This window comes from Camarhynchus parvulus, chromosome 7, assembly GCF_901933205.1.
Source record: "Camarhynchus parvulus chromosome 7, STF_HiC, whole genome shotgun sequence".
NCBI lineage: Eukaryota > Metazoa > Chordata > Aves > Passeriformes > Thraupidae > Camarhynchus > Camarhynchus parvulus.
Genome location: NC_044577.1, coordinates 27731270 through 27744705, shown reverse-complemented (window position 1 = coordinate 27744705; position 13436 = coordinate 27731270). Strand labels below are relative to the sequence as shown.

The following is a 13436-nucleotide window of genomic DNA, read 5'->3' as shown; positions in this document are numbered from 1 at the left end:
TACTTTAGCACTTAACACAATTAACTGTAAACGGTTTATTAAAATAAATCCCTTGCCCCAGATCTGGACGTCCCTAGGCAGATGTGCCAGAGCATGGGCCCTAGGCAGGCCCATGGGGGTGGGGGAGGCAGGGACAGCCCTGAGGCCCCTGTGGCCCTGAAAGAATGCCCTATGGCTGGCATCGGGGCACTGCATGGCAGGGCTGCAGCTCCATACACAGCCCTAGGGCATCCTATCCCAGGCCCATGCAAACCTTCTGTGCTCTCCCCTATATGCAAGCTATGCCGTTCCTCCAGAGCACACACACACACAGATCTCCCATATGTATTTCATTCCCATCCCATGCGAGCCCATAAGCACATTTCTCTACACTTCCCATACATGCACCCCATAGATACAAGGTCTATCACTCTCCCATCCCCACCGGCTCTGCAGCGCACAGTTCTTATGGCACCCATGTGCATCCCTACACACTCCTCATACACCTCGCACCCAGGTCTGGACATCCCCCATCCGCAGCCGCCCCACCTGGGCGAGCTGCGCTCCACAGGAGCTGGGCTGGGCTGGGCTGGGCTGGCCGTGCCCCTCCCTTCGCGCACCCGGAGCTCCCCCTGGACCCCCGGCCGCTGCCTTGGGAGGCGCCGCCGGGAAGGAGCGAAGGGCAGAGGCGCCCACCGCAGGCGTTATCACCGCTGGGCACCGCTTCCCCTGCGGGCTCCGCGCTTCCCCGCTGCCCAGCCCGGCCCGGCCCGGCCCGGCCCGGCCGAGCAGCAGGTGGGCTGCGGCCGGAGCAGCAGATCCAGGGCTGGGCAGCTCGGGGCGAGGCGGCTCCGGCAGCGCTCCCCGGAGCCGTGGGGCTCTCCCTGCCCGCTGCGCCCCGGGACGCGGAGGGAAGCCCGTGGGCGGGCACGGGCGGGGGGTACCGCGGCATCCTCCGCAGGGGGAGGTGAAGGAGGCGGAGAAGGAGGAGGAGGAGAAGAGGGAAACCTGCTTCTCCGGAGAGGCGAGGTAGCGGCGCTGCAGCGAGCCAGCCCAGCGGCGCGGGCTGCGCGCACATGCCGGGCTTGGAGCACCGGAGCCGCGGGATTCCTGCGGGTGGCTCAGCCCAGCTCCCGTCCCTTCCCCGGCGACAGCGTCAGCTGGGCTCCGACAGGGAGGAGGGCTCACCTACGGCTGCCGTCCCGGAGTGCATTAATCCCAGAGCAAGCAAACCTGGTAGTAAGTACTTGTCATCTTTTATGTGTGATTTTTTACAGTTTTATTGTTCTCTACTGGCAGGTAGCAAAGGATTTCTAAGATGAAGCATTTATAGGCTCGGCTGTAAGGATAATCTCTCTGGCTCTCCCTTGGCCTCCTGAGCCTTTCAAATATAGAGATGCATATGTGGAGGCACATGTAGCAACATTCCTTCACTACACATCTACATCTTTAATGTTTCAGACAAAATGCATGTACTGGGATTTTTTTTTAACTTCTGCTGTTCTCAAAGTAATTTGTATCATGTTGCACAACGTGCTTAGTCTCGAGAAGGATAAATCCTGGTGACACCACTTAAACATCCTGCATGAGGATGGGGGATGGAGATGAATGTTTAAAATCATTAACTTGGCAGAGGCAGTGAAATCACTTCTCTGCAGGCTGCCTTCACGCTATGGAGCAATATGTTTTTGGGGATTCTTTGCCTTTTAATCTTCTTTCCTGTATGTGCACATCTGGACAGTGGCCTGGCACTGCTCCCTACACTCAGGCTGGAAAGGAGTGGCGTGGCAGACTAGCAGGGGCTGGAGACCATGGATGAAAAGACAGGGGATCCTTCCCTCCTCTTAGACTTTAAAGATACTTTTTGCCCTAGTCTTGTCTTCTGCAAAGTAAATCCACAGGAATATTCCTAGAGTCAGGAAGTGGAATCAAAAGTGTTTTGAAGGCTGCATTATTCTCCCTACAGAGGGAATGGCTGAGAGGATAAGTGCAAATACCTGATTCCACACCCTTCTTCTAAGGGGTTTCCAAGCATTTGGAGGGGAGGGCAGTGTGAGTGTGGAGTTACATGACATGCAGAAGGTGTGTTCCCCACTAAGACTCTACAAAATTTTGCTACCTCTCTGTGGAGTGCTGGAAATGCCATTTCTGTCAGTGGAGCTGTAAGAGAAATAGTAATTTCTCTCTCATTTTAAATCCCTAAGAGAATGACTATCTTTCTCCTGCTACTTCCTGTACACATCTTTATTTTATTTTATTCTGCTAATGACTTGCATTGTTATTTGCAGAATATGATATATGTCTTCCTGTGCAACAATATGTTTGCTGAGATGTTTCTGGAACTAGGTTCTAGGAGAGCATTTTAGGAGCCTTCTGATTTTATACCAAAATTATATTTACTAATAACTGAGCATTTAATTTTCATCTGGCACATATCCAGTATTTTCTGTTTCCTTAAGTGATACTGTTCTTCTGTAGCTGGTCACTGTGTGCTCTGCAGTTTGTAACCAAGTGCTCATGATAACACATTTTCATAGTACACTAATGTTACACCCATCTTAGCCTTTTACAAATGAATGCTACAGGACTAATGTTTTAACTCCAGAAGTAACTGGAGTGATTTTGTTGGTTGTAGCAGAAGAATGTTTGCTACCAGAGGACCAGCCACTAGAATGATAGGCAGGATGTCCTGTGCTAGTGTGTGACCTATTACTGGCATTTAACCTTTTTAGATGGACATGAGCAGAAAGGAAATGCCTGGTTTAATAAACATCACAACTAGAATTTTATATAAACGTGGGAGGCTCACACCAGTTAATGGCACTGACCCCATTTTTATTGGTCTTGTAGGGAAGTCTTAAAAGGTCTGCTGCAAAGAAAGTTATAAATCAGATACTCTTCTGTTGCAAGTATGTTTCCATAGCTTTAGTTGCCTTGCTGCATGGTGCAAAGGAGAATGAAGGAAATCATTCAGTGAAGTTCTGTTGGTTTGCTTGTATAATGCTGAAAGGGAATTTATAAAGTCTGAAATAAGCTGAGATTACGTATTGCCATTGGCTTAGGTTAAATGTAAGAGATGCATAATTTTTCACCAGCTTTTGGTCTGTTTCGTGTTCTCTGTTCTCCCTGGCTCCTCCTTTAAGTTCATTAGGACTTCCTCTGGGCGATGATCCGATTTTTACAGTCAATCAAAAGCCATACCAATATCCTTACGCAGGCCAAATACACTGTACTTAGAAACACTATAAACCAACAGCTACAAATTACTTTCAGAGCCCTCCTAAAACAAAATGCAGATGTAAATAGAACTCAGAACTGCTCCAAATGCTGTGCCTTAAAGCTGTGGATGTCTAAATCCAGAAATGTGCTCAGAAGCTCTATTTGAGAGCCATGTAAGGAGATGGCTGAAGTTTCTGGTTAGACTCTGGAGAATTGGTAGCCACAGTCTGTGGTTGTTGGACTCTTCTGGGTAGTCTGAATTCAGGTCTGAGCATGGGCTGGAAGTGATGCTGGTTTTACAGACAGACTCATCTCCTTTCATTCATAAACTTGTCAAGTACATAAATAAAACATGCTGTGGTTGTTTGCCTCTGCTGTGTTTAGGGCTGTACTCAATAGCTTTTCCAAACTTTATTCCACAGGTGTGAGTTAGGAGTAAGGAAGGTAATTTTTTTTTCCCCTTTGCTGATTACACACTCTTCTCTCTTTGATGCTAAATTACTCTGTTTTTTTATGACCTCCCATGGAAGGTTAGGTGATCCTTTCTGTCATGGCTCTAGACCTGCTGCACCTGTTGCAGTAGACTTTTTAAACTTTTTCTGTGGCATCCACTACACCAAACAGGATCTTAGCAGGCTTTGTATAGCTGCCTTCATCCCACTGATGGGAATGCTTCCACGATGCACATTAGGGCTACATATGTTGTTTGGATTTCACCACTGGATGCAGAGAAGATATGATTAATCTATAGTGCTGAAAAGGACTCATCAGTGAGGCCAGGTGGTTCCAAGTAGGATGGACTCTGGTTTTTTGGGTTTTTTTTAGCACAGCTTTAAATGCCATCCAAGTTGTCTGGGTTTTACTAAAATCTGTGTCTTTTACAGTATGTGTTTTGCTGAAATCTGTGTCTTTTCTGAGCAATTGTACAGGGTCTATGGAGTGTGCTAGAGCAAGGTCTGTCTCTAATAATGTTTTCATTAAGCCTCTCTACAGACAGAAGAGTAAACTAATTGCCAGACTAACATGTCATTTGGCTCTGTGAACAAGCTACTGAACACTAACTTATGAATGGAAACTTAAAAGGCTCATTAGCAACCTGCTACATGAAAGAAATGCCAAAGTGAAATGAAAATACATTTATATTCCTGTTGTTGTTGTTGCTGTTAAAGCTGATCTAGAATTCCAGTTTAGTTTTCGTGGGAATCTTAACTAATTTCCTAAACTTTTTTTGCCTCTGAACTTTTAGCAGCTGCTCTTTCTATAAAAGCTAGGAATAACTGGTTCTGCTTTAGTAGGAATGAAAGGGGAATTGAGCTCTATAGAAATGAGGAGATTAGAGCTCCATGAGGCATATACCCATTTAATGCTGCTGGAAACCAAACCTGCTTGAATAATCTTAACTCTCACTTCTGGTGAGCAGAAATTCTAGGGGAAAAAGAAAAATTCCCTTAGTGACTTATTAACAAAGGCTTTTCAGGTTTGCTGGGATTTATCATGTGAGCCTAATCTACCTTTTGTTCATCCAGTTGGCAGGCTTTAAGATTTAAAAGGGTCTGCAGAAACTCCTCCCCCAAACTCCTTATTTAATTAAAGAGGCTTGGTGCATTATTTACTTTTAAGTCTTCCATTTATGTGGGAACAATGAGTTTGGGTTAACATATTGTAAAATATTTGCGAATGCTGCATTATAAGCAGGGAAAAGAAACAAACTTTGGCTACACCTTCAAATTCACACTGACCTAAATGGGTTCAGTGAGAATGACTGAAAGTGAGGCTAGACATATGTAAATGTAAAGTATAATACAGGTGTGTAGCTCTATAACAAATTTGTCAGCCTCTGTAGGTGATTTAAAGGGCCTGGAGGAGGGTTAGTTTCAATTGCTTCTCTGAGAGTCATTGGATATGCAGATCAGGCTTCGTACATACCAGTTATTTTTATATTTTGCTTTGGTAGTTCATCAAAGACAGACTGGTAACTGTAGTTCTCTCACTAGCTCCCCCAGTTCCTTCTCCTCCCCCACTCCATTCATCCCTGTAGCTGTGAGCATCAAGTTGCAGATAAAACGACTTCTGAGAGAGCAATGGGATGCAGCTCTTGCCAAAGGCAATTAAGTGCTTAGGATTACAGTGTGCTTTACAAAGTGTGTTCTTGCTGAATCCCTTTCCTCTTCTGTTTGCTGGCACTAAGCAGTTTCTTGGCACTTACCTTTGTTGTAACAAGTCTGAGCATTGCTAAACTTCACTACAGCATGTCTAGCAAGCTGCAGTGTCTTCTGTTTTGAGGATAGTCTTTCTGGTGATTCTTTACTGGGAGTCAGCTTGACCTCATCACCTTTGCTGTAATTGGATTAAATTCACTCACTTGCCAAAAACACGGCCAGCTGACAGCATATTAATTCTTCAGACTGAAGTGCTGTTTTGTATGCATAGGTTCCATGGTACCAAAGGCATTTTTAGGGCTCGTGACGCAGCCAGAGTGCCACAGAATTGTCACAGAGGGATGTTTTCAGTTATTTTCTTCATCAGAAAAGGGTTCAAACAGACCACACATTCTGTGTGAAAGTAGAAGATGTAACCTGTGGGAGAAGAAATGACTTGCTCTATTTGCCACTCCCGTGCATTACTTGCTGCTGCTTCTTGTGAAACGTGATAAACTGCTGAGAGCCCACAGACATCCTGGCTGAGGAAAGTGAGTGATGGCGTGTGCTGTTTTACACACTCACTGCAGTTTATTTCTAATTATTGCACAGCAGGTCAAAAGTCATTATTCTGAGTTGTTGTTTTACTGGTTTTTTTCTGTTATTCTTCACCAGTCCTGTGATTGGAGGTGTTTGCAGAGTGGCAGGATGATATCTGAACAAAAGAAATGTACCCAAAAAGGACACTGGAACTGTGTAGTGAAGGATAATCTGATCACCAAGCCTGTAGTTTCACCCAGAGGCCTTTTATATACTGTTTAAACCAGTGTAATCCAGCTTTCAGTGGGAACCACTGCTAAGCAGCAAAAATCACTGTCCTGATTGTTAACCTCAGCAAAATGTTAAAGGATGAGTGAGTAATGGGGAGAGCAAGGACCAAGTTTCAAATACTCTTACAAAGACGATTTGGGAGACACAGTATGGCACAAGCACTCTGAGATATTCCAAATAATGAAAGGATCCCAGTTTTAGCTTTTCTTATCTGCCTGAAGTACTGCAAGTTTCCTGTTTGCTGCAGAGGCCTCTGAGAGCTGTGCTTTGCAGGCAGCATGGGCCAGAGGAACTAGAGCTCCCAGCTCTGTATTCCGAGCAGGGCATTGTTGCACTTGATTTCAAGGTGATGTTGCTTTCTCTAAATTCTATAAACTGATGAACACTTCCGGTGCAAAACAACAGGCAAACAAGGTGAGACAGGGGTGTGAGATTTTCCATATCTTCTAAATGACAGTCACAATTTAATTTACTATGTGAATGTGCAGTGCAAATAGTAACCAGGATGTCTGCTTTAATACTCCATTATAAAATGCATGTAGTTGCCTAATATTTTTGGCAGTGTTGACTATTAAGAAATTGCTTGTCTCCTAATGGAAGACATATATAATAATTCCATTAATGCTTTATAATAGTGCAAGTAGTTTGTTAAATACTGAAGTAAAGGGTTTTTTTACTCACATGTTTTATGTCATGTAATTGGAATCAATGGCATTTAAAAAAAATTTAAAAAAAACCACCTCAGGACCAAAATACTGACCATCTCTCGTGGACAATGATTAAGTCTGACTAGGTGAAAAGAATAAAGTATGTGGGCATGTTCTGTAAGAATCACTCACAGAGTCCAGGTCAGACATACACTGTATGTTCTTACACTGTTGATTGTATCAAAAGGAAAGTTACAAACCAAAAGCAATAAGCAAGCTGCATTTAAAATACACAGGAAGGAGAAATTTGACAAGAATGGGCTACTTTATTTAGGTTATTTACCTCAGACCTTTTAGGATCATAAGCTTTCCTTTCCTTTGGTGAAGAAGATATTAAGTCAGTACTTCACGTCTGAAAGCATTACTGACTCATCACTAGTTTAAGTCCAGCCTGGTTTTGGAGGTGAGAAACCTCTTCTGTTCTGTGCAGTGTGAGTTTACAGCAGAGCTGTTGTGGGTTAGGCTGTGTGGCACAGGCTGCTGCTGCTGTTTCAGAGCTGACATTGTGGTCCTGGTGGCCTCGGGGGTGTATCATGGGCAGAGCCTGAGAGAACCTCGCAGAGGGAGCCCTGGCTTGGAAACAACAGCTGGTGTCTCACCCCCAGCATCACAGCAGTGCAGTTCCTCTGACCTCAACAGAGTTGCAGCATTCATGGCTTTCAGTGACGTGAGAGCAAGACTGGGCCTATATTCTTTTAACTGGTCTATTTAGCAGCTCTTTTCCATATGCAGTCTCCATGCCAGTGACAGGAGCTTCCTGGAACTGACAGCAGACACAAAAGACCCTCTTCTCTAAACCACTGGACCTTAAGAATTTTGAAAGGATGTTACAACAAGCCTCATAATACACCATTGTCAGGCTCTCTCTGAAGAGGCCTGCAGTGGTATCGTACCTCTAAGCTTTCCAGAGGGGGTGTGATGACCCCACATGGAAAAAAATACAAGAGTAATGGTTTGGGTGGCTATGAGGAATTTTATGGTACTACTTCCCTGGCTGTAACTTGAAACCAGCTGGAAGCATTAAGTGCTAACTGAACTCTATATAAAGAGACAGGCAAATATCTGAGCATGTATCCTGCAGGTTTTTTAAGAACAGATCTTGGCTTGTGAGTCCGTGCATTCTGGCTGCCTCTTTCTCACAGACAGGGGAGTGGTGAAAGGAGGTTTGTTATTTTCTCCTACATTTCCCTTTCTTCTTCCTACTCATTTTCCTGTTCCTTTGCAGCACAGCAGTTTTTCATGTTGCTGTGAAAGTGCCCGTGCTTGTGAGTAGAGTGAGCACATTTGAATGGAAGAGGCCGTGGGTTTGGGAAGTCTCGAGCTGCAGCATTCCCAAGGGAGGGGCAGGATTTGCATTCCCTCCCTCAGCCCTACTCAGTGATGTGCCTAAAGGTGTGTCTGTGGGATGGCAGTGGGTATCCAGGAGGGAATCCCCTCACAGTGAGGGGGCAGGAGCGGGGCTGTGCAGGCCTGACCTCCCGCCATGCTGTCTTCAAAACACTTCCCGCCATTTTACCTCAGCCTCGGCCTGTGCAACCAAGGCTTTGCTTGGAGAATTTTGCTCAAGTTTTATGCTAAAGTCAGCCTGAACTTGGGCACTGAGGTATTTATTGATCAAATAATCCCATCTTGTGCACAATAGAAGTCAGTTTCATGTGTGTTTTCTTAAAATGCTTCTGAACTCAGTCAGCAGAAGCATTGCTCCTTCATGTTACCTGAAATTTACCTTTATCTAGTTCACCTCAGATGACAATAAAGGGTTGAGTTCCCATTCAAGCTATTTAGTTCTTCCCTGATACAGAACTCAGTTATATTCCTTTTCCAAGGTATTTCCAAGCTATAGCTGTGGATGTTGATGTGGCCCTGGTTAGCCTGAGCAGAAGTGGGGGCTCACTTCCTGGCTGGACCACAGTGACAGCAGAAAATGAGGTTACAAAAATAAGGACTTGCAGACATCTCACCAGCAAGGACAGTCAGACACGGTCAGATAATTCTTCAGGTAAAATAGTGTGGGCCTTGTTCCATTCTCCATGTGTGCTATTGACCTTAAACCTAATGTAGGATCCTCTAACTGCAAATGCTGTACCACTTTTTACTTCCTGCTTTGTCTCAGAGGGCGAAAGTAAACATATATGTGTAAATAAGTTTTAGTACTTGTTCTTACATTGATTTTATATTATATTATACCTTGCTGGACAACTGAGGTGACCTTTGAACTTGCTGATCAGTTCATAAGCACTGCAGGATCCTGTGGATTTATTATATGCACATACACCTATAATGCAGTTCTGTTGTATTAGTAATGTGTGGCTATTGATATCAGAGTAGGGGACTGTAGTAACAAGCCTACTCACTAAATTGCAGAGAAGAAAAATGCATGATGTTTCATGTCTGTTCATGCCTGTCATAATTTCTGTGGTGATCTTTCCAGTGCTAGTTCCTTTCTAGCTGGTTTTCTTACAAGTGTAAGGTTTTGAGACAGATTGTGTCACAGACAGGAACAAGAGAACTTTGTCAAACTTTGTTAGTTTATCTGTGTAGCATATTTTTTTTTCCTGAAGGGCCAAACAGAAATATTTTTTAAACTGTACGAGTAACAAGATAATGAAATAAATTGAACATCAAAACAAAGGATTTATTGTCTTGAAAACAAACTTGCTGTAATTACATTTCTTGTGAGTTTTTTTAAATTTTTTTCCAAGCTTATATTTCACTTACAGGAAATACAGCCTTGCTGATTGCATTTTTAGAGCTATAAATAACTTACTGTCTTCAAAGATGGTGTTAATTTAAAAAATGCTTATAAAATGAAACTTTGATGAATTAAAAATGAAATTGGGTGGGTAAAATAATTACTTACTGCACTATGTGTACAGATGATAAAGGTGTTTTTAGGGAAAGGGTGTTAAAAGAGAAGTTCTGGCACCTGTAACTGGTCTAAATCGTTTCATTTCCTTTTCTTTGCTGGTTGTATCTGTCTCTGTCTCATTCTCACCCCTGTCATGAGGGGGAATTAATATGTTTGCTTTCTATCACCTTGCTCTTTTGTTGGGATCATTGCTTATCCTCAGGAAGTAGTGTGATGTGTGGGAACTCGAAGTTGTGAGTTGTGGGAACTCTAAAAATGAATAACTTTAGAACTGCTTCAGTGCTCCAGTTAGCCCAGTGTTGTGTCTGACAAGTTAACAGGAGAACCTCCAACAGCTGTTTCTTGAGATCCATTTCTCTCCACACATCTCCAGTTCCCACAGCTCTTCTGTTAAGAATATTAGAGGATATGTACCTGTTTAGTCGTTTAGGTGTCTATTTATGGACCTGTTGACTGGAGTTTGTTTAATCCCTTTTTGAACCCATGAACATCCTTTGCCTTCAGAGTCTTGCATGACAGCAAGTTCCAGAAGCTTGTAACCTGCTGGATAAAATGTCCTTTCTATTTAAATGAGTTGGTTGCAGTGAGTAGTGCCTTATTCTTGTTTTGTAGGGTTGGGCAAACAACTGTTGTGCATTTAGTAGCTCATAGGTTTTTTTGTTATACCTGGTCATATCCACTACATATGCCTTCTTTGTGAACTGGGGACTCCCAGCCTTTTTAGTATCTCCATTTCCATCTGGTTGCCCTTTTTGACAGCTTGGTAATGTCCTCCTTAGTATGTGGAGAGCAGATCACAGTACTAAAGTTGTGGGAGCGCTCAGGCTGTGAGGAGAAATGTCCAGCCTTCCTCTTTTTCTGAGGATTCCAATGTTGCTGGCTTTTTTTGACTGCTGTTGAACACTGAACCAAGGGCTTCAGAGAACTGTCAAGGATGGCTCTGGCTTCCAAGTAGGAATGTTTAAAATTGATATTGCCTTGAGAAATTACTACACTAAAGCCTATCTGCCAACATTTTCCTCAATAATTTAATTTTGTTATTGATAAACATGCTGAGTAACACCAGTCCCAGCACTGATCCCAGGAACTGCATTGCTGATTCCTCTCCATCTTAAAAAGCCTGTGAAGCATTACTCCTTTCTAATGTTCACTCCTACTTCAATGAATTCAGACTTGCCAGATTGTGGTTTCCAGATTCCCTACGCAGCCCTTCCTGCAGCTGGAAGTTATGCAGGCAAGATTTGTGATTCTCAGGCACAGATACTCTCTGTAGCTCTGGCTTGCATACCTTGGCTAGTGGTCTGTAAATTCATATTTGAGTTTCTTCAGAACTTGTGTGAAAATTGTTTTGTCTCAGTGCTTTATTAACATCTAGCTTCCTTGTTCAGTCTGGTATTTCCTGATTTTACTTCAGATTGCTCTGGTTCCTCTACCAGATTTGCAACAGAGAGTGCATTGGATGTGGAAATCTCCCCAAAGATTTCATCAGTAAAGGCTGATGTAAAGAATTCCCTGAGCTTCTCTGCTACAACTGTATCATCCCTATATGTGCTTTATGCACCTTTGTCATCCAGCAGCTGGACTGCTTTTCCTAGCTAGTTTCCTGTCCTTGATGTATTTTAAGAGCTGTTTACTAGCATGGTCATCTTTGTTTGCAGGCATTTTTTGGATTGTCTTTTAGCCCTTTTAATTTCCTGCTTACATTTTACTTGCCATGTTTTATGGGCTCCCCTGTCTTTACTTAAGCAATCCATTTTCTATGAGCTGACCTATGCCCTGCAATACTCTCCTAACACTCCCTGAGTCTTCCTGCTTTTTGAACTGCTCCTTTTGAGTGTCCTCTTTTTTTTTCTTTCTTTTTTCACATCCTTACACGATTCCTTTTCTTAAAATTAAAGAACTGTACATAGGTTTTGTTTGATGACCCTTACATCAGAGCTGTTCTTTGTGTTACTTAACAAGTAGCCTTTATAGCTTTCTCTGGTTTGGATGGTCCCTGTACTTAGAAGTTTCTTTTCCACTGGAGAGCTGGATCTAGAAAAATGGTATTATATCATCCCTTTCTTTTGCACAGGGGCTAGTACTGAGTATTTCTAAACATCCTTACGTGTTCTTGGTGTACAGCACCTATTAATATTGTAATACTCTGTGGAAGCCATCTATCAAAACTGAAGGGCACAAGCTTTGTATGAAACTGTCTGGTGCTAATGGAGCTGGATATGTTATTGCCTTTTGCATGCATACAGTATGTGCAGTGGTGATGAAAACTTTGCACTTTTGAAATCCTGAACTAAATTACATATAAAATTCAAAACCTATGCACTTGAAACATCCAACAGGAAGAGAGCCCTGCTTTTCCAGTTTTGCAGACATGAAAGAAAACCTGAAGGAGAACACTCTGTGGTTATATGAGAAGTCTCTGTGGACATGTTTACAAGAGCTCAAGTGTGTTTATATTCATTCCTGTGCAATTACTGGAGGATTGTCCTTATTCCATAAAACATGTGTATGCATTTGAAGGAGGCGTACAGGTGTTTACTCTCTACAGATGCACTTTGAAGGACTGCTTGTACAGATGCAATCCAGCATTGAAACAGAATATGCAAACAAATTATTGCTGAATAATAGCGCTTGGCTAGTTGAAACTAATATTAATCAACAATACCTCGGTAGGTGAATAAATGTAGGTACTGTCTTCTTTTTGCCCTGACCACAGGATTAAAGTCTTTGTGGTTTTTTAATTTATATTTTTTTTTACCACTGTGGCACACCCTGTCCCCTGCTAATTGCAGAATGCCTCACATTCTGTAAATGGAAACACCTAAATTTGCAGAGTTCATCTGTTTGAGCCTTTACTTAACCTGTGAGTTCTGGACCAGTCTTGCTTCAAATCTAGCTATGTGTCTGTGCTTTGTTGTTGAAACTCTTGGATTTAAGCCTGCTACATTTCTTCCAGGACCAGAAAGCTGTTGGAAATGTATATGCTGTCTCTGGATGGTGACTTTACTGATGAATTGCAGGAGTTTCCCTATCCTATAATGAGCTAAATAATGAAGCAGAGTTCTATATTTCTATAGTTACTGAAAAAAAAAAAAAAAAAGAAAGTGAAATTGTCCAGAGCGATTTCTTCATCAAAGCTGACCGAAATAACATCTGTGGTGAAAACCTGTGCCTCATCACTTCATTGTGACACGTGCAAGGGAAATTATGTTAAGTGAAACAGTTGCTTGTCATGAGAGGAACTGATCTTCATAATACAGAAGACTTCTTGCAGTCCTGTATCTGACTAACCCATCCTCTTGAGTGATTTCTTATCAAGTGAAATTTCTGTGGCTGTCAGGATCATTTGTGGTCCTTGACTTCTGTGGAGGGCTTTAGCTGTGGCATTGTTCTCACTGCCAGGCTTCAGAAGGATTTTTGTTGTTATCTAGAGACCATCTTCTACTTTGCAGTTGGATTGGTAGCTTTATATAGCTACTGCAGCCAGACTTCACTTGTCTGGTATTTAGGTATCAATAATTTCAACAGGATAATAATTCTGTTCAATTTATTCATTGCTTTCAATTATTTTTTAACTGTACAACACATTGCTTTCAATTAATTGATTTCAATTAATTTTTAAACTGCACAATACATTCTTTAATTTGGATCCTTTGCAGGATCTCTACTAGAATGTTTCATGAGTGGTATGGT

The 13436-nt window shown here is 42.6% G+C and overlaps 1 protein-coding gene across 1 annotated transcript in view; it reads left to right on the top strand.

Annotated features, from left to right (window-relative positions):
- Window positions 1-655: 655 nt before the first annotated feature.
- The window catches only part of MYLK (myosin light chain kinase), a 194806-nt gene continuing 182025 nt past the window's right edge, over window positions 656-13436 (top strand). Inside the window, exon 1 of the mRNA XM_030951810.1 lies at window positions 656-1218. Coding sequence (XP_030807670.1) covers window positions 1056-1218 — 163 coding nt within the window. The 5' untranslated portion in view covers window positions 656-1055. The remainder of the gene's footprint in view (window positions 1219-13436) is intronic.